Genomic DNA, 21,727 nt, shown 5'->3' with positions numbered 1-21,727 from the left:
CAGTCTGTACCTTCAGGAGTCCACTTTATCCGCTAGATTCAAAACAGTATCATAACTTCAGGAATCTAGGCTCGAACCTACTACTGCAGAGCTGATGAGGTGCCATTCGAGATAAAAGTACATTATAGACTACCTGGGTTCAAATCCCACTGATGTCTTGGGAGAAATGGAAGGCATTAGAAAATTTCAATCCTTTACATAACCACTTGCCTACACTGTTTCAGTATTAAGCAGTCAGGATGTGGTGGAAATATATCTTTCCACCCATTTGTCACTCAAAGTAAATCAGGTACATGATGGAAAATCCAAGAAGTTCAGAAGAATATAAAATGAATCATGTCTGAGATATAGGGCATGCTTCTACCACAACTCACCACAGCCGTCTTTAGAGGCAGAAGGGAAAGTAGGTATAAATAATTAGAAAAGCCTTCCGAATGTCTCCAGTGTATCCTGACTACTTAAGAGTCACTGCCACATGATTCATACTTTGAAATTTTAGGTGTGACACTATTTGCTGCCCATCTCATAAGCCACCTCTTAATTTAACCAGAAGAGTAAATATTGTCAACTAGCTCTACAGTCAGTCATGAGTATACAAAGCAATTCTTCTTAACAAGATGTGCTCATGTGAACTGCTAGTGAAATTAAAAAAAAAAATAACAAAAATACATGCTTGGAGCCCCATTCCTAGATACTCTTTTAGTAGCTCAGGACCACCAACAACTCGCTTATGCACAAAACAATGAAGCTAGAAATCAATAACATAGAGATTTAGTAAACTCATAAATATGTGGAAATTAAACAATACACTCTGAAACAACCAATGGATCAAAGAAGAAATCAAGGGATGTAAGGAAATATTCTGAGGCAAATGAAAAAGAAAACACCACCACTGTAATATATGGGATGCAGCACACGTAGTGCCAAGAGGGAGATTCATAGCTCTAAATGGTTACATTAAAAAGAAGGATGCAAAACTACAGACCGTAGAGAACTTTCTTTCTCGGGTGTGCGGAGCATGCTTCTGCCAGCTGAGGCCACCACAGGATTTGAAACATGAATCCTTCACTTTTTCTTACTGCCCTCTGGGAACAGCCTCAGCTGCACCAACATTTGATTCAAGTTTGAAGCACGGTGACACCAGTGGAAGGCAATGCACCACAGACCATACGGCATGAATGAAGAGGGCTTGAGGAGAGCAGTGCAAGAGAATATGAAAATGATCGAAGTGCACAATCTGGAGGACAGCCAATGGCAGCCTTGTTTCACAATGGGAATGGACACCTTTGGGGGCACGGCCAAGGAAGAATTCAGGCAGGTGACGGATGGCTTTCAAACCAGGACAATGTAGGGAAAAATGTTCTAGGAATCTTCCTCTGAGGTCCCTGTAAATCTGTGGACTGGTGAAAGAAAGGCCATGTGACTCCTGTGAAGAAGCAATGCCAGGGTGGTTCTTGCTGGGCTTTCAGTGGAACTGGCTCCCTTGAAGGACAGATGGTACAGAAAACGGGCACTTGCTTCACTCGGTGAGCAGAACGTGGGGGACTGCTCCCAGGCTGAAGGCAACCACAGCTGCAACGGTGGCCTCAGTGCAGAGAAACCCTAGCCATGTATTGGAGGGGCATGACCTGTCCCTACAGGCCCGGGTGACACTGGCTTTGTGGACATTCTTCTGTGGGGAAAGGCACTTACTTACGAGGGCAGCGGCAACTGTAGGCCCCACCTCTGCGGCTGTCGATGCAAGCCACAGGTCGTTCCAGGTCTACTCATCGGGCATTTACTTTGAGCCAGACTGCAGGAGCTGCACCCCGGACAACAGCGTCCTGGTGGTCGGCTACGGATGTGAGGGAACATATTGAGATAACAGTAAACACTGGCTCGCCAACAACAGCTGGGGTGAAGAGGGCATGGAGGGCTATATAAAGATGGCCAGAGACCGGAACAAGCATGTGGAATTCCCACTTCAGCCAGCTATTCCACCGTGCAACCTGATGGATGCAGAGTAACAATGAAGGACTCCAGGACGGCATATCAGAGCAATTTTATCTTAAAACTGACCAACTGTCCCTATGTGGGATTAAACACTCGAATCACTGAGGATCCAATTCTGAGGACATTTTTACAATAGAAAAATGTTACTTCTATTTAATTCCTGCTGTAAAGAACTTTGTAATATTCTAACTCATGGATATTTACAAAGTTATTTTGAAGTTGAGGAAGGCAAAGTGATGACTGTAGAAAGAAGGACAGCATGGTGCCAGCTACAGTGGCAGAATTTTCATCTGCCATGCTGGAGACCCAGGTTCAACTCCTGGTGCCTGCCCATGCAAAAAAAAAAAAGAAGGCATGGCACTTTAACTCTGACCCCATAATTTCAAATCCATGCAGCTATACTACAGGGAATAAGCTCTTCAACACTGCCATTTTCAACTTTAGAATGCAATCTAGGAGACGGAAGCCTTTTAAAAAATAAATAATCTGAAACAGAAAACATGAATTACAAATTGATCAAATACATTAACATAAGAGCTAAAACTATAAAATTCCTAAAAGAAAACATAGGCAAACATCTTCAAGACCTTGTATTACCCTTTACACCAAAAGCACAAGCGACAAAGTACATAAATGGGACTTCATAAAAATTAAAAATTCAAGTGCATCACGAGACATTGTGAAGAAAGAGAAAATACAACCTACAGAATGGGAGAAAATATTTGGAAACCATGTATCTGATAAGGGTTTTTAATATTCCGACTATAAAAGAAATCCTACAATTCAACAATAAAAAGACAACCTAATTAAATGGGCAAAAGGCTTGAAAAGACATCTTTTCCAAGGAAGACAGATAAATGTCCAATAAGCACATGAAAGATGCCTGACATCCATTAGGGAAATGCAGATTCAAAACCACAATGAAATACCACCTCACACCCACTAGAATGGCTACTGAACGAAAGAGAGCAAGACAGAGAGAGAGGGAGGGAGGGAGGGAGGGAGAAAGGAAGGAAGGAAAGAACATGATAACAAGGATCCGGAGAAACTGGAAATCCTCACGCACTGCTGGTGCAAATGTAAAATGGTACATACAGTGCCTGTGAAAGTAGTCTGAAAGTTTCTAAAAAAGTTAAACACAGAATTACCCTATGACCTGGCCACATTCCACTCTGGATATACACCTGAGAGTATGAAAGAAAAAGCACAGACCACACGAAAACCTGTGCACAAATGTTCCTAGATATTATTCACAATTACTACAAAATGGAAACAATTCAAGTCTCCAACAACAAATGGACAGATGGACAAAATGTGGAATATACATGCACTGGAATATTATTCAGCCTTAAAAAGGAATGAAGTTCTGATAAATGTGAGAACATGGATGATTCCTGAAACCATTATGTTAATTGAAAGAAGTCAAACTCAAAAGGGCATTGAGGTGAAATATCTAGAGTAAGTAGATTCACAGAGACAGAAAGATTACAGGGGCTGGGTGGGAGTGGGGACTGGGGAGTTGTTCCTAAAGGTATACAGTTTTCTCTTTGGAGTAAGGATAATGTTTGGGTAAAATATGGTGATGGGAGGTAGCAACCACTGTAAAAGTAATTCATGCCACTGAATTGTACACTTAAAAAAGGTTAAAATAGCACATTTTTTGTTATATATTACCACTATAAATTTTTTTTAAATGGATAAAGGGTTAAAATAGACACTCTGCCCAAAAAGATCCATGGGTGGCAATTAAGCACATGAAAAGATGTCTGACATTACTCACGAAGGCAGTGTGAACTGAAACTACAAGGAGATGCAACTGCGTATCCACTAAAACAGCTAAAACTAAAAACACATTTGCAAAGGACATGGAGCAACCATAATGTTCAAATACTGCTGGTCAAAATATAAAATGGTAATCACTTAAACTATTGGGCTATTTCTTATCATGTTAAAACATCCACTTATCATACACCATATGACCCATATGGTATATTATCACTCATATGGTATTTATGCAAGAGAAACGAAAACCATGTTCACACAAACATTTGTAAGTGAATGATCATAGTTTTATTCAAAATCGTAAAAAACCTAGAACCAAATGCCCTTCAACTGGTGAATGGAAAGCAAACTGCAGTATACAGTTGTAGTATACAACAGAATACTGCTCAGCAATAAAATGTAATTTAACTACTGGTGCATGGAATAACAAAGAATGCCACAAGGGTTATGCTAAATGAAAGAAGGCATATACAAAAGACCTACTATATGACTCTATTTACACGTTGTAAAAGATAAGACAAAAATACAGTGAAAGTTAAACACAGAATCCTATGTGTTTCTTTCAAAGTGGAAAAAAAGAAAATGCAGCTAACGCTTCATTGATTCACTACAATGAAGCTGTGTTTTAAGAGCTAAATTACAAAAGAAAACCAAGATAGGCATTATTAAAAAAAACAAACTTGCGAAGTCTGTCAGTGTTCGGCAAAATTAGCTATTTTCCCTTAAAAAAAAAAAAAGCTGTGTTCTGCCTGTCTTGTATCACTGTCCTTTTCAGCAGCTGGCATTACTTTTCATGTTAGCTGGTACTCTTACATAACAATCCATTTTGGTAGCAACAGGAATTTCATTATTTTTCTTAGTTTTAATTCTGTTGCTCTTATAGTACATAAGAGCGTAAATCATAATACAAAAGAGTTTAATTAATCAAGGTGATCCCGCTCAAGTGAGTTAATTTTAACTTGGAAAATATCTGATTACATGGCTCGAATATTAAGTTATCTAAAATAATTAATTACCAGAAAAAATATTTGTTCCTGAGAAGTAACCAAATACACTGGTACTTCAGTGTTAAGTTTCCACTGAAGGGAAAACATATCACTACAAAAGTATTTCCCAATAATTCAATTCAGGGATTGGCAAACTTATCTGGGGGAAAAAAAACAAAAGTAAACATTTTAGGATTTGTAGGTCTATTCAACTCTGCTAACACGAAGTGAAAGCAACCACAGGCAATACATAAAAGAAAGTGCATGTCTGTGTTCCGATACAACTTTAATTGCGGACACTGGAATTCGAATTTCATCTAATTTTCACATACCACAAGACAAATATCTTATTTTGACCTTTTCCCAACTATTCAGAAATGTAAACACATTTGGGCCAGAATGTGCTGAACCCAAATTAACTGGTTTGCAAATTGAATTACCTCCCCTTTTCTAATACACATGAAAAATTTCTAAGGAATATTTAAAAGCAGTAAGAGTGTGAAGCCTGAAGCTATATTTAATCCTATGGCTTAGAATTATTATTTAAGGCCAATTATCTATCTCTTATTTATTTCTATAACCATGTCCAAATAGGGACCCTGTCTTAGGGCCCTACTCTGAGGATGCTATGCTGACATCCACCCCATCTTACCCCCAATTCTCCACGATGTGAAGTAAATTACAGCACAGAACATGTTCCTAGATAGATATTTACCTCCCTGTTGTGCTTCCATCATGCTGACACCTCCTAAATCCACATATTAAACACCTATTGTGACTCTCATTTGTGGTTCAGCTACCAAACCATGGTCACCCGTAGTTTAGGTACTATCCGAATTTCTGAAACCTGTGTCCTCGGTACCTGCTCCTTCGTGTTAGATAAGTCTAGTGTATAAAGCTCAAGCCTTTTTGTTTCAGACAATTTCATAATCAAGTGCTTTAGTCCTCTGAGTATTTAAAAATATATCTACACCCCCTGTGCGGGACATGACTCTCAGGGATGTAAATCTCCCTGGCAACGTGGGATAGAACTCTCGGGACTAGCTGGGAGCTGGTACCAAAGGATTGAGAAAGCCTTCTTGACCAAAAGGGGAAAGAGAGAAATGAGACAAAATTAATCTTCAGTGGCTGGGAGATTTCAAACAGTGTGAAGAGGTTATCCTGGTGGCTATTCTTATGCATTATAGAGATACCCTTTTTAATTTGTGGTATGTTAAGAGTGGCTGGAGGGAAGTATCTGAAATGTTGAGCTGTCTTCCAGTAGCCTTGATTCTGGAAAACAACTGTACAAAGATACAGCTTTTACAATGTGACTTTGTGACTGTGAAAACCTTGGGTCTGACAGGGACAGACAATAAAAATACATGGATAAAAAAATAAACAGGGGGGACCAAGGGTAAAATAAATTAGGTAGATGGAAATACTAGTGGTCAATGAGAGGGAGAGGTAAGGTGATTTTTTTTTCCTTTTTATTTCTTTTTCTGGAGTGATGCAAATGTTCTAAAAATGATCATGGTGATGAATGTACAACTATGTGATGACACTGTGAGCCACTGATTGTACACCATGTATGGAATGTATGTGTGTGAAGATTTATCAGTAAAAAATTAAAATTCACATGTCTACAAATAAAATTACCATTCATTAAAACTCTTCTCTGCAGAACTTTCAGTCTTAAAATTTACTCAAAATATTATGTAAATATTCACCCATTAATACTAATCATTTACAAACCCCTAACAACTGTAAGACTAATTTAACCACCTAATAAGGTGGAAATTCTCTGAATATCCTGGAATAGATCATTACTTTCCAGCAACAGGAATATAATTCATCCTTGCTCTATGGCTATTTCTCCAATTCATTCAATTATTAAGGCCATGCCCTATACTCAGAACAAAGATGGAAAGATGGGGTTCTGACTTCAAGTTTACATTCTAGAAATAAACAAAAATGTCAAAAGCTAAGTGTTTGTTCTTCAAAGGCAAAAGAACTTTCTTTTCCTGTTTATAAAAATATTATATACAAAATTGTGTTTAAAAAAATCAATTATAAAAGCACAGGCATTTTTGGCTTTTGGCTTGGAGGAAGCCAAAAGGTGAACTTCCCACATCTGGGTTCCTACAAGATCAGCTGCCTCAGCCACGCCACCCGAATTCAACCCCAACAAGATGAGTCAGGCTCCGAAGGTGCACGAGGGGAAAGAAAGTTGGTGCTGTGTCTGCTCTGGCCCCCAAGGCCAGCTTTCAGGTCTGTCTCGGAAGGGACTGGTCAGGATATCAACGCAACCAGTGACTGCAAGAGTCCACAATTATGGTGAAACTGACCTCAGGACAGTCAGGCCCAAACTGAGGTAGGATCTTCTCCTCCAACCTATCATCAAAGCCCTGAAGGGACCACCCAGAAAAAGAAAGAAGAAAACTATTAAGCACAGTGGAAATATCACTTTCGATGAGACTATCAACAATGCCTGACAGATGTGGCTCCAATCTTCAGAAGGAAAATTCCCTGGGGCCATTAAAGAAATTCTGAGGACCGCCCAGCCTGTGGGCTGTGGTACTGATGACCACCAACCTGCTGACATCATCGGGGTGCAGTGGGACGCCCAACGCGTGTTCAGAACAGAAAAAGAAAACATTTCAATGAAGGATCAACTAACAGCCCTCCCCTGCCCCCCAGAAAGGGCAGAAATAAAAGAGTACACCTGAAATTTTACCAAAACAGCCTCTACTGATATTCTAATGAAACTCCTCCAAATAAATCCCTATGTAGATATATTTTAAACTTAAATAGGGTGATCTTATACATACATAACAGGTATGTTGAGAACCTACCATGTGCCCCATACATAACTGATAATTCTGAGGCTATTTCATCAAACTACACAGATCAAATCAGTCCTTAAGGAACTTATTTTTTCACAATGTGTCACAGATGCCTTTTAATTCCCCCAAATGTATATAATCACTTTTATAAGATACAATAGTGGACAAATCATTATTTAACTAATGTCTTACTGAGGACAATTTTTCTCCCCACTTTTTGACAACTTTTCCTGTAAAGAGGTATACAGTAAATATTTTAGACTTTGTGGCTCACCGGGTCTTTGTTACAACTACTCAAGCTGTTAAGTGTTCTAGCAAGAACACAGTCACAGACGCTAGGTAGGTGAATGAGTACAGCTGAGTTCCAATAAAATTCATCTATATAAACAGACAATGGGCCAGTTTTGGCCTGTGGATATTAGTTTGCCAGCGATGATCTATATCAATGCTGTAATCTTCATCTTTATAAATACATCTTTGAACTTATCCTATTATTTTAGAAGTAGAATGGTTCTGCCAAAGGATAGTAAACATTTTAAATTTTATAAAGATTGCCAAGCCAACTTCCAGGAGGAACTGAGGGACATTCTACAAAACACTTTAAAAGGTCAGGATCATGGAAAATGGTCAGTTTGGAGGAAGTTAGGGACAGATGGTGAATAAACACAACGTGGCGCCCTGGATGGGATACTGGGGATGGTGAATAAACACAACGTGGCGCCCTGGATGGGATACTGGGGATGGTGAATAAACACAACGTGGTACCGTGGATGGGATACTGGGGATGGTGAATAAATACAACGTGGTATCCTAGATTGGATATTGGGGGAAATGGAGGGGATTAGTAAAAAAAACTGGTGAAATCTGAATAAAGTCTGTAGTTTAATTAATAGTATTATACCAATGTTACATTCTTACTTTCAATAAATGTGCCGTGGTTATGTAAGATGTTACCACTAGAAGAGGCACATAAGGAACTCTCTGCTACCTTTACAACTACTGTGTGATTCTAAAATTACTTCAACAACAACAACAAACAAACAAAAAAAAACCACAAAGAAATCAAGCTTCTTTCCTAACTTCTTTGCGCGTAAGGGGACATCACAGTTCTGGCGATCTAAATTTCAAATCCTGTGAACAGAAAATTTCAGTATTCTAAGGTCCCAGGTATAAAAAGCAGGCCAAAATACATACTACATACAGAGGCGGTTGCTGCTGCCATGTATGCCACTAGAATGTATGGCTTATTTGAGTCCCTAGCTCCTGAGTCAAAATCCCAGGAGAATTTTCTAATGGGCATGTGACATAGGCATGGCCAAGTGCCTGTGTCCTAGAGGCAAAGGGGACTGGAAAACAATTATCTGGCTTTTCTGGCGGCTGTACAAGGAGGTGGAATTTATCTCATACTATGACTCATAGAAAAGGAAATTTCCAATTCACAGAGTGGGAAGCTAAGGTGCTAGGCAGCCAAAACAAAATAATAATAATAATAAAAGTAAATACCCACTACAAGTAAATTTAGGAAGGTGGAGTAAGTGATGGTGTAATACTCTGAAAATCCTAATTCTTAATATGTAACCTCACTGGGGGAAAAACAGTAAGAGTGTGGGGATAAGAATTCACACATAACATCTTAAGAATTATACGTAACATCTTATGGTTAAATTCATCCTACAGAGTAGATAGGGAAGGATTAATGTGCACAACATTTTGTAGGAAAAATCTACAAGACCTGATGACTAAATGCAGGCAATAAGACGGAGTATAAATCACAGTTCGGTATAAAAAGCCTGACGTTAAGATGCTTAAGTTGGTTCCTGTCACTTGCTGTATGATCTTGAGCAAGTCACTCCCTGCGCGCTCCTGACTGAAATTTTACATGCACTCATGACTGAACTCATTAAGCAAAAAAACAAAAGACCAAAGCGAAAACTCCTCCCAATACAACAAACACTGAACAATGTAAAATATTAGAAGCATTTCCATTAAGGTCTGGAACACAATAACGTTCACCAATACTTGAACCATTCAACACTGTACAAAGGTCCAATCTGATGCAATGAGGGAAAGAAATAAACGACACAAAAATTGAAAAGGAAGATAGAAAACTTTTATGCAAGGGATATGATCACTCAGAAAATTCATCCCAAACTCCATATCCCTTAGGCAGTAATTGCCTATTTTATCCTCCCCGCAGTCCCTGGTGACCTCTAATACACTGTTTCTGTGTCTTTGCCTATTCTAGGTATTTCATATAAGTGGAATCATGCAATTTTTCTCCTTTTCTGTCTGACATCTGTCACATGACATCTTCAAGGTTCACCCATGTCATCTCTGTCATATGCACAATTCCATGCTGCAAGGGTCTGCTTTTCTGGATATTCTATTCTTCTTTCCCATTAATCAATTTGCTCCCATGTGGCTCCCACCCTGTTTGAATTTCAGTGGCTTTATGATAAATCTCTGTCTGCTGGGACAAGAATAGTACTCTGGCTTTTTTGTTTTTAATCTTATTTTTTTTTATTTCAGAATTGTTTTGGTTTTTGAAATGGTTTATTTCCATATGAAATACGGAAGCGGCTTGATAATTTCCAGGTAAATTTCCATGGTGATTGTGCTGGTTTGAAAGGAAGTATGCCCCCCAGAAAAGCCATGTTTTATTCAAAATATTTCATAAAGGTAGAATAAGCTTTGTTCAATACCGTATGTTTGAAACTGTAATCAGATCATCTCCCTAGATGATGCGATTTAGTCAAGAGTGGTTGTTAAACTGGATTAAGGGACAACATGTCTCCACCCATTTGGGCGGGTCTTGATTGGTTTATTGGAGTCCTATAAAAGAGGAAACGTTTTGGAGAATAAGAGATTCAGAGAGAGCAACACTACGAAGCAGAGAGTCCACCAGCCAGCAACCTTTGGAGAAGAAGAAGGAAAACGCCTCGCGGGGAGCTTCATGAAACAGGAAGCCAGGAGAGAAAGTAGCAGATGATGCCTTGCTTGCCATGTGCCCTTCCAACCGAGAGAGAAATTGTGACTGTGTTTGTCATGTGCCTTTCCAGATGAGAGAGAAACCTTGAACCAATTTCATTGGCCTTCTTGAACCAAGGTATCTTTCCCCAGATGCCTTAAATTGGATATTTCTATAGACTTGTTTTGATTGGGACATTTTCTTAGCCTTAGAACTGTAAACTAGCAACTTATTAAATTCCCCCTTTTAAAAGCCATTCCATTTCTTGTATAAAGCAAACTAGAACAGCAATTGATTGGAATTGATCAAATATGTATATTAATATGGAGAGATTTTTTTTCCAATAGTATCTTCCCAAGTGAACAAGGTCTGTCTGTTCATTTATTGAAATAATCTCTTGTGTTCTAAAATAAAGTTTTATTTTTAACCTACAAATGAATGCGAAACAAAAAAAATTTTTTTAGATGTTTTCCTAAGTGTTTTGTGCTTTTCCTAAACGAATGTTACTGATTTTTTCTTATGATCTGATACCCAACACCTTGCTGTGCTCATAAATTCTAATAACTTAATTGTTGAATACTTAAAAACAGTTAAAAGGCAAACTTTATGTTATATATATGTGTGTGTATTTTCATAAAGAAGACAAACCAAACTGGGAGAATATAACTCCAAAACATGTATCTGTAAAGGCTTGTATCCAAAATAAACAAAGAATTCTTTAAAACTCAACAATAGAAAACTCAATTACAAAATGGGCAAAAGATCTGAATAGATGCCTCAAAAAGATGATACACAGATGGCAAATGGGCACAGGAAAAGATGCTCAATATCATGTCATTAGAGAATTGCAAATTGCAACAACAATACTATATCACTACATACGTATGAGAATAGCTAAAATCCCAAAGCTAGTAATACTGTATTAGCTAGGTTTCTCTAGAGAAACAGAATCAGCAGAAGATATCTGCAAATATGAAATTTATAAAAGTGTCTCACGCAACTGGGGGGATGCGGAGTCCAAGGTCTGTAGGGCAGCCTGCAAGCTGGCAGCTCGGATGGAGGTCCTCAACGAACTCTCAGGACAGGCTGGAAGAGTGACTGTCTCTTCTAAGTCCTCCTTAAAACCTTCTCATGATTAGATTAAGCACCACTCATCGCAAAAGACACTCCCCTTAGTTGACTGCAAATGCAATCAGCTGTGGATGCAGCCAACGTGATCATGATTTAAGTCTATGAAATGTTCTCATAGCAACAGACAGGCCAGTGATTGCCTGACCAGACAACAAGGTACCATCACCTGGCCAAGATGACATATGAACCTGACCATGACAAATACCAAATGTTTTCCAGGATGTGGAAGAACAGGAACTCTCATTCAGCAGGTAAGAATGCAAAAACAGTACAGCTAATTTGTAAGACAGTCTGGCATTTTCTTACAAAGCTAAATACAGCAATCACATTCGTAGTTATTTACCCAGATGAGCTGGAAACTTATGTCCAGACAAAGACCTGCATATGAAAGTGATAGCAGATTTATTCATAACTGCCAAATTTGGAGGAAATCAAGATGAAGATATGAGCTGTCAAATTACAAAAAGACAAGAGGGACCTCATTAGCATATAGCCTTTTCAGACTGGCTTTTCTCACTCAGCAATAAGTATGAGTCCAACTAAATGACATTCTGGAAAAAGCAAATCTATGCAGACAGTAAAGAGGACAAATGATTGCCAAGGGGTTTGAGGAGTGGTGGGGGAGAAAGGATGAATAATGGAGCACAGGGTTCTACAGGGGAGTGAGTATTCTACATGATACTGTAACGCTGGGTATATGACACTATATATTTGTCAAAACCCACAGAACTAACAACACAGAATATGAGCCCTAACATAACCTATGGACTTCAGTTAACAATAACATACCAATATTGGTTTATGAATTGTAACAAATTTACCACTCATGGAAGATGGTAATAACAAAAAAATTGACTATAAAAGGGAAAGGGGTAAATGTGAAGAGGGAGGATAAGCAAATTCTGTACTTCATGCATAATTTTTCTGTAAACCTAAAAGTTCTTTAAAAATTACATCCATATCATCGCTAGAAAACAAAAATAATACAGTTAAGATGGCCAAAAATGATGAGTAATTCTTGAAAAACAGAAAGAAATTGGTAATGGATTGATCAAAGAAGCCACAGCACAAAACATACATACAAAAGAAATGGAAAAAGATCCAGACTCTTCTAAATTGCAAATTAACAAACAGGAGGAGCAGGAGGGTACACTGGATTAAGGGGTAAGCGGGTACAGCCACTCCACACTCTCTATTGCTGCTGCTTGAGACAGTACACAGGGCAGCGTTTGCCCCCAGATTTTAACAGTGAGTACAGGTGCTGATGCCAGCACGGAAGACTGCCTGCCCTTATAGCGATCCCAAATGAAAATCCTTCAAATTATTTTCAACAGCATTAAACAAAGAAACCTCACTGCTACATCTTCTATAATGGTGAAGAAACGTAAATGTTCATTCACAGAGAAATTTGGGTATATATTATTAGTACATTTATACTCTGAATTCTGTGAATGGTTTAAAAGCATAAAGTGCGTATACAAACACATGGAAAAATAAGACACTGGTGAGTGAAATAAAAAACATAAAATGGTCCTGTTAATGAAAAAATAAAATTAAAAAATCCAATCTATGTGAATAAATCAATATATAAATACACGCACAGAAAAACACCAAAATGTTAACAATGGTTACTTATTGGGGAGGAGTTTAGTGTGCATGCCTGTGTGGTTTCACTCTTTCACCACAAGGGCATATTCATGAATTTCAAGTACAATTTTAAAATACAACATATGTATAAACAGTTGTTCTTCTATTTTTCTGTTTGGAGTTAAAAATACGAAAAATCCTAAAAGATGTCTTTAACCAAGGATTTTGAAAAAAGGAATAAATATAACAAAATTATTAACTAGTGTTAATAATAATTGTTCACATGTTCTCTGATGGCTGAGTATCTTTTGTCATACAACATAACTGGGTCAGCCAAAAGTAATCCACATCTCCCTTCAGAAGCATGAACAGAACTAGTAGGAGAGTGCTCAAATTGTAGACTAGTTAAGGAACACAATGCTCACAGTCATTTCCTGGGGAACTATGTCAGGTCTTTAATGAAGGAAGTAACTACAATCCACCGAATCTCTAAAATCAAATAGTAACTTATGCGAAGGAAACTGCAAAAACCATAGCCCTCTGAAAATAATGCTTGTCCCCCCACATATTAAAATAAAGGACATCATCTGAATGTAATATATTACATAATAACAAATATCTGATGTAATTCTACGATAAATCTACAAGACTCCTCCCAATCCACCTTGATCCAACATTTATTTTGTACTAATAAAATATTTAAATAATAAAAGTAAACTTTTCACACACATACATACATACATACAAACCTCATCCCCAAACCCTGGGATAAGCTATCTGCCAGTCACTGGTAATAAGCACACCATACAGATCATACTTTAAATGAAGAATTTATCTGATACTTACTGAAAGTCTTACAGATGTCAGAAACAGCTTTGAAGACTCTATCAGAGAAATTTACTTTCACCTTCACATACTTCATGTTGGGAAGTTGCAGGCGCAGCAGTTTGTGCTGGGGGGTGAACTGAAGCTTAGCGTCTGCTTGGATTCCGTACTTATCCAAGGTCCAATGCGTTTTAAGGAGCCAAGTTCTCTTCTTTTCCCACCAGAGAGCATGGTCAGACCAATCTTTCTTTACATCTATAAACAAGCAAACAATACACAAATCACTCAGGAATCCCCAAAATTACTTTGAGAGAAATTAAAAGTAGAAAACTGAATAAATGGGTAGTTAATACCAACAATTAACAAATAACTAAGTGTCATATGACAGGTATAAAAGAAATACAAACAGCTAAGTTCTGCACTGAAAAGCCAATATACAAGGTAGCAAAGCAGACTATACAGGATAACTAACACCGCATAAATCATACAAACAATAAAGGGACACATGAATGACAGAAAGAGTGATTTAGAGATCAGTTAGACCTCTGGAAGCTGGAATGGGAAGGACTGATAAAGAAATGTAGCTGGTCCAAGAAAGGAAGGCCAGGCCTTCACGTCCTCAAGGAAGGAAGATACAAAGGGCAGTGGCTTTGGCTTCTCCGTCTTCGCATCTTTAGGCCCTGGTGACAGGCACACTTATGCACTAAAATGCAAACATATGCTCATATGTTCAAAGACAAGGCATCTGGTACAATAGTAATCTTGTAACTAATGGGCTGAAACCAGCTTAAGAACAGATATGTTCTTCCTAGTAACTAGATCTCCAAGAAAATATATAAAGGCTACTTTAGTGCCTTATGTTTCCTAATTTAAGTCTTTATTTACCTAGGTTTGAGGCTACAGTCTATTTATGATTACATATCAAAATTGATTAAAACCCTTCCATTTCCAAAGTTCAGATATACTCGTGAATATAAGGATTACAGGAATTAAACACTTTAACTTGAAGAAAAGGTGTTTCTGTTTTCCTTTCTGTGTCTTCCTTTTGCCCCGGGCCAGCCCTGCCTATCCCACCCTCACTCCCGTCATATCATTAACTTCAATTCTAATAAATGACGCTGGGTATCAACAGCTGCAGAAATTGTGCTATCACATAATCAAGGGTTTTGCTCCTGCCTGGCCCTGTAGATGAGCTGTGCCTGAGTTATTCTACACTTTTTAAAGAAGCGTCCTCTCTGTCCATGAACCATGTTTACCCCAAACCCAACAGCAGAGGTATTCTTTAAAGACTTAAATATGAATGTGTATATGTAGTAGTGTAAAGGTTATTTCATCTATGTGATATGAAGTTATATGGGATAAACATTTCTAAAGTTTCCGACACAATATCCATACTTAGAGGATGAAAACCCAAACCTTCATTATGGTATTTCCTCTGGCAGCTGGTGCTGTGGGGTTGTTTCGTTCAGTGGGATTTCTTTTCTTTTTCTTTCTACTAATGCAGCAATCACAAAACCACTCACACATACAGGAACACTCACATACATAAACTAATTTGTTTCTCTGGATAGTTTTCTGGGCTCCATGTAGATGTGTTTATGTTCTCAACATGTACACCCACCTCTGACTGGTCTGTATTCCTTCTCTGAGAGTATCTCACAGGGCTCCTGCCTGATACTTGTGGTTTGTTCATCCATCCATCCATCCATTTATTCATTCGTGTATTCTAACATTTGTATGTAGTGTGCAACTGCAATGTCCCGCCTTTGAGGAGAACTGCTGCCCATAGCAGTCACTCATCTGGATAATAGCAGAACACCTCAGATAAGTTATTTTGCAGCAATTTATAGAAATTTATTTTTGCTTTCTATCATTTAAAGACATTGGGTTTTGGTAAATGAACTGTGTATAAAACACTTATGCTGTTAAAACTGTTTTTAGAAAGTACTTTTAATTTCAGAAAATTTTGTTGCATGAACACTAACAGCGCTGACTTTTTGTGTCAGTGTAATGTATATTTTTTTGTCCTGTTATTAACTTGTAGGAACTAGTAACGGCCAATTTTTTGTACAGCAACAGAAGTAAATTGAAGATACTGGCTAAAAAAAAGAAAGAAAGAAAGAAACACAGCTGATGAGTTTTGAGCCCAGACTTGAGGAATGGGCAATATTTTGATGACGATGTAGGTAAAAAGGCTGAAGTTTGTGAGGTCAGGGAATTTTGCTGAGATGGGTAAGGTAGGGAACCAAAGTGAACAAAGAGCAATATTGTAGGTGAAGACGAAGAGCAAGGAAAAGAAAACATCCATGAATAATTGTGCCTGTTTGAAACAAGACATGCTCTTTAATCCTGATTCAAAATCTTTGGGTGAAATCTTTTTGATTAAGTTGTTTCCATGGAAATGTGTCTCCATATTCAAGGTGGGGTGCTTACTAGAATCCTTCAAGAGAGAACAATGTGGAAAAAGCTTTAGAGTTGGCCTAGAGAAGTGTGGAGATGCAGAAAGAATCTCCCCCCGCCCACCCCTCCATCCCCACTCTGCCAGGGAAGCCGTCAGAAGCCAGGAGAGAAAATGAGCAGATACTGCCTTCCCAGCTGACAGTGCAAACTTTCTTGAGTCAAGGTATCTTTTTCTGGATGCCTTAGTTTGGACATTTTTATGGCCTTAGAACTGTAAACTTGTGACTTAATAAATTCCCTTTATAAAAGTCAACCCATTTCTGGTATACTGCATTCTGACAGCACTAGCAAACCAATACAGTAATATTCTATGACCTAACAAAAAGCTTCATAAACAGACTACACAGGAATCACGTACACTTTCTGTGCTGGTTTGAAAGGAAGTATGTCCCCTAGAAAAGCCATGTTTTAATCAAATTCCCATTTCATAAAGTTAGAATAATCCCTATTCAATACTGTATATTTGAAACGGTTATCCCCCTGGATGATGTGATTTAGTCAAGAGTAGATGTTAAACTGGATTAGGGGACGACATGTCTCCACCCATTTGGGTGGGTCTTGATTGGTTTATTGGAGTCCTATAAAAGAGGAAACATTGTGGAGAATGAGAGATTTCGAGAGAACAGAGAATGCTGCAGCAGCACGAAGCAGAGAGTCCACCAGCCAGTGACCTTTGGAGATGAAGAAGGAAAACACCTCCAGGTAGCTTCATAAAACAGGAAACCAGGAGAGAAAGCTAGCAGATGACGCCGTATTCGCCATGTGCCCTTCCAGCTGAGAGAGAAGCCCTGACTATGTTCGCCATGTGCCTTCTCACTTGAGAGAGAGAGACCTTGAACTTCATCAGCCTTCTTGAACCAAGGTATCTTTCCCTGGATGCCTGTGATTGGACATTTCTATAGACTTGTTTTAATTGGGACATTTTCTCGGCCTTAGAACTGTAAACGAGCAACTTATTAAATTCCCCTTGTTAAAAGCCGTTCCGTTTCTGGTATATTGCATTCCAGCAGCTAGCAGACCAGAACACTTTCCCAAATACATGCCAAGAAAAATAGGTTATGAAGTTACACTGTCCAATTTTCCCCCAAAAATATTCTGGTACAAGTATAACAGAAAACATTAATATCTATTAAGCTATTTAATAGTTTTGTGCAATCAAATTAAATGAAACCAAATAAAGGAAAGAATGTAATTCACACAAGATCTGGCTACCCTCACATAAGGCAGATCATAACAATAAACTTGAAGCAATAAAATCCAACTCCATGCAGTTTTGAAAGCAGCAATAAAAGTAAAGACCTTTTGGATCAATTATATATTAAATTCACTTACAGCCAAAAGAGGGGGGAACTGATTTAAAAACAAAAAAAGTCAAACTGAACCTTCTAAAGGAAAACAGTAAAAAAAAAAAAAAAAAAAAAAACCTAGAGAATAACTTTCTTTGCAAAAAGTTGGCTAAAGCTATTATAATGATTCTGATATAAAGTTCATCTTTATTAGTCATAGGATAAAAAAAGTTTATCAACATTAGGAGGAGAGTTTAAAACTACACAATGATCTGTAATTATTTTTTTAAACAAAAGTTGTCTACTTCTAAGCCTCAGGTAGTAACAATACAAATTTTCATGTTAATTATGTACCTAGAAACACCTTCTATAGTAGTTAAATTTACTTGATATACTTGAACACAGAATATAGAGGCTTCACAGGAAAATATGAAGAAACACATCACAAATGAGAAAAAGAAATTTTCAATTCCCCAGGTATTAAAGATTATTTAAGGAAGATGGGGCAACATGGTGGCCCAACGAGGTCTTGAATTTAGTGTGTCCTCCAAGGCAGCTAGTAAACAGCCAGAAACTGAATGGAAGAATCCCTGGGGGGACTTCGGTGACTGGACACACATCCCCAACCAGGGGGAATGGGCGGAAATGGGTCAGATCCCACACAGAACTGTAAGTCTCCCAAGCCACCAAGGCCAGTGGCCCCCAACCAAGGCACAGCAGGCTGGTTCCCTGAGGGGAAAGGAAACAGACTCTACTAGGAGCAACGAAGGTAGCTCAGCCAAGCTCCAACCATGGCATTAATGAACAAATTCAGACTGCTGAAAACAGGTCCTGACACAGATAAACCTAGAGTAAGCACTAAAGGAACCAGAAGTTTTCACTCCAGCAGAGGTGGGTGGGGGCGCTGACGGGAAAACAACAACAGAGATTTTTAAAGTTACACAGCACAAAATACCATAAATGAACTGGGCCCTAAGAAAAGGGATGCAAAGAATCTGGGGGCACATAAAACCAAGCACCAGCTCTGGCTCTTCAGTGGCAAACCCAGGGCTTGGGGCTGGTTCTGAAAAGGCTTTTTTTCTCTCCCTATTTTTTTACTTCTTAACAGCACATTCGACAGAACCACCTGCATTCTCAGGCTTCAGCACTATCCCAGGCAAGGGAAAATTAAAACACGTCTGCCAGTCATAGCAGGTGAGCGAGGGCAGTTCCCTAAAAAGGCACATCTTTAAGTAATTTCTATAGGTAACAACAAAAAAGGTAGCTCAGCCAAGCTCCAACTGCGGTTTTAACCCTGGCAGAGAGAACATGGGGCCAACAGGGGGGGAAAAAAAATAAAGTAAAATAGAATAAAGATGGAGGATTTTAAAGTCAGCCAAACTCAAGAGTACTAGACCCTGGGGGCCAGGGACTGACTTGGAAAAGGGATTTATCATTTTATTTAAAACCATTCCAAGTAGTTCATTACAGAAAGCTCCAGGCATTCTCAATTGCCAGCCTGGCCTAGGCAAGGACCGAATTAAGAGAGAAAGAAACAAGTCGAGTGAAGGAGATAATTCTCTAAAGGATGAATCTTCCCCCAAAAAAGGGTGCGTGGGGGAGGGCACCCAGCTCAAGTGGTTCCCTCCTTCAAGGAATTCAAGCCCCAAGGTCAGGAAAACAGAAGCAACCTAAACCCCCTCTTCAACCTCAGCCTCTCAACCACGCCCCTGGGAGGGACAGGCTGCTGAGATTAAAGGAACCACATCACTTAACACTTTTGGGACGATACAGGCTGACTAGTGCCACATGCGGGGTAGGACAGGAAAAACACAGACTTTAGAGACTTCATAAGAAAATATGAAAATCTCTTGGGTATCACCCTCAGTGAAACTCAACACTGATGACACTCTCCTCTGGAGATGTGAGCCTGACTGATTCAGGAAAATCTGACTAAGGGCTGATCAAATCTGAAGCGCTCCTCCCTAAAAAAAGGTTTCATCTATTCTCACAGGGCAAGAAAAGAGCTGAAAAATTTTGATCAGTTAAACAAGCCATACTAGAGGTCTAGAATATAGTGAACTGAATGTCAAAGAACAGAGAACAAAGTCAGCCAATAAGAAAACCCTAGGTAAAAGAATGAAAATGACCTCCAGAATAAACTAATTAAGGAATTAAATGCCTAGACTCCAGCAAAAAATAACTCATGCTAGGAAAATCGAAGACATAGCCGAGTCAAAGAAACAAACCAATATCTCATAGGAAATACAGCAAGTTGAAACAACTAATTAAGAATGCAGACTTCCGGGAAGATGGCAGAATAGAGGAGGTTGAGATTAGCCTTACTCCATGGAAAAGTTAGAGAAGGGACAGGAGGGTGACTGAGGTGGTGATTCAGGAGTGCAGCTGACCTGGGCATGCACACAAAGGGCCACGTGCCTTAGAACATCTCATACCAGTATTACGCCCCCCCAACCAATGCACCCACACATCTACATCCACCTTGGCTGTTGGGCGCCCGCGTTCAAACGCATCAGTGTAACATCGCTAACCTGTACCTATAACTGCCCTGAAACAAATCACCGCACTGAATGCCCCACCTCACACTCTGCTCCTTGCTCTACAACCATCGTGCAAAACACAAGGCCTTAGACTACTAAAAGATATTCACATGCCACGGAGAAAGCAGAAGAGCACCAGCATATCACAATGCAGACAGATATAGCCCTGCTAACGACCAAATTAATACACCAGAGGAGACACAGACACTGGAACTAATCAAAGATGTTCATACAACTCTACTTAATAAAATAAGTGGGATAACAGATGACATAAAGGAGAGCAAGAAGACAGTAGAAGAGCATAAAGAGGAATTTGCAAGAACAGAAAAATAGCAGATATCACTAAGATTAAAGATTCTGTTGACCAAATAAAAAACATACTAGAGGCACAGAACACCAGATCTGAAGAGACAGAAGAAAGAACAAGTGATATAGAGGACAGGATAATTGACTCTGAAGACTCAAAACAGCAAATGGCAAAGAGATGGAAAAAGCTGAACGGGAACACAGGGAAATGATAGACAAAAATGATAGATTCATCTTAGACACAAGGAAACAGATAGACTGAAAATGAAAGGACGGAAAAGATTTTCCACTCAAGTTGTAACCAAAAGAAAACAGGAGTAGCTATACTAATATCAGACAAAATAAACTTTAAATGTAAAGATATCATAAGAGACAAGGAAGGATACTATATATTAATTAAAGGGTCAATCCACCAAGAAGATGTAACAATCATGGAAAAAGCTGATGGAAAAAGCTGACTGGGAACACAGGGAAATGATAGACAAAACAAAGCGCACAAATATATAAGAATCATTGGTGTCCCAGAAGGAGAAGAGAGGAGTAAAGGGCTAGGAAGAGTAGTCTAGGATACAACCCCTCATAAAGGACATAAATACACAAGTCAAAGAAGCTCAACAAACTCCAAACAGAATAAATCCAAATAGGCTTTCCCCAAGGCACATACTAATTAATCAGTCTGTCAAATGCTGAAGAGAACCAGAAAATCCTGAAAGTGGCAAGAGAAATACAATCTACTACATACAAAGAAAATCAAATAAGACAGAATTCAGACACTCAACTAGCACCCTGGAGGCGAGAAGGCAATGGTACGATATCTTCAAGATCCTGAAAGAGAGAGACCTGCAGCCAAAAATTCTGTACCCAGCCAAGTTGTCCTTCAAAATTGAGGGACAGATTAAAGTTTTCACAAAGAAGTGCTGAAAGAATTTGTCAACAAGAGACCAGCCCTACAAGAAATAGTAAAAAGAGCTCTGCCAAGTGAAACAAAAAGACGGGAGAGGGAGGTCTGGAGAAGGGCAAAGAATTGAAGAGTACCACT

General features: G+C 38.8%; 1 protein-coding gene and 1 pseudogene across 7 annotated transcripts in view; one reads left to right on the top strand and one right to left on the bottom strand.

The window, feature by feature from the left end:
• FERMT2 (FERM domain containing kindlin 2) overlaps nucleotides 1–21,727 on the bottom strand; it is a 127,241-nt gene that overhangs the window by 45,275 nt on the left and 60,239 nt on the right. For all 7 annotated transcript variants that reach the window (XM_077122613.1, XM_077122615.1, XM_077122612.1 and 4 more), the window contains exon 3: nucleotides 14,118–14,351. In XM_077122613.1, the coding sequence (XP_076978728.1) occupies nucleotides 14,118–14,351 (234 nt within the window). The remainder of the gene's footprint in view (nucleotides 1–14,117; nucleotides 14,352–21,727) is intronic.
• Nucleotides 1,057–2,128, top strand: LOC143652633 (procathepsin L pseudogene; annotated as a pseudogene).

The sequence above is a fragment of the Tamandua tetradactyla genome, chromosome 12 (assembly GCF_023851605.1).
Source record: "Tamandua tetradactyla isolate mTamTet1 chromosome 12, mTamTet1.pri, whole genome shotgun sequence".
In the NCBI taxonomy this organism is placed as follows: Eukaryota; Metazoa; Chordata; class Mammalia; order Pilosa; family Myrmecophagidae; genus Tamandua; species Tamandua tetradactyla.
The sequence above is the reverse complement of the archived record's forward strand: the minus strand, read 5'-3'. Positions and strand labels throughout refer to the sequence as shown.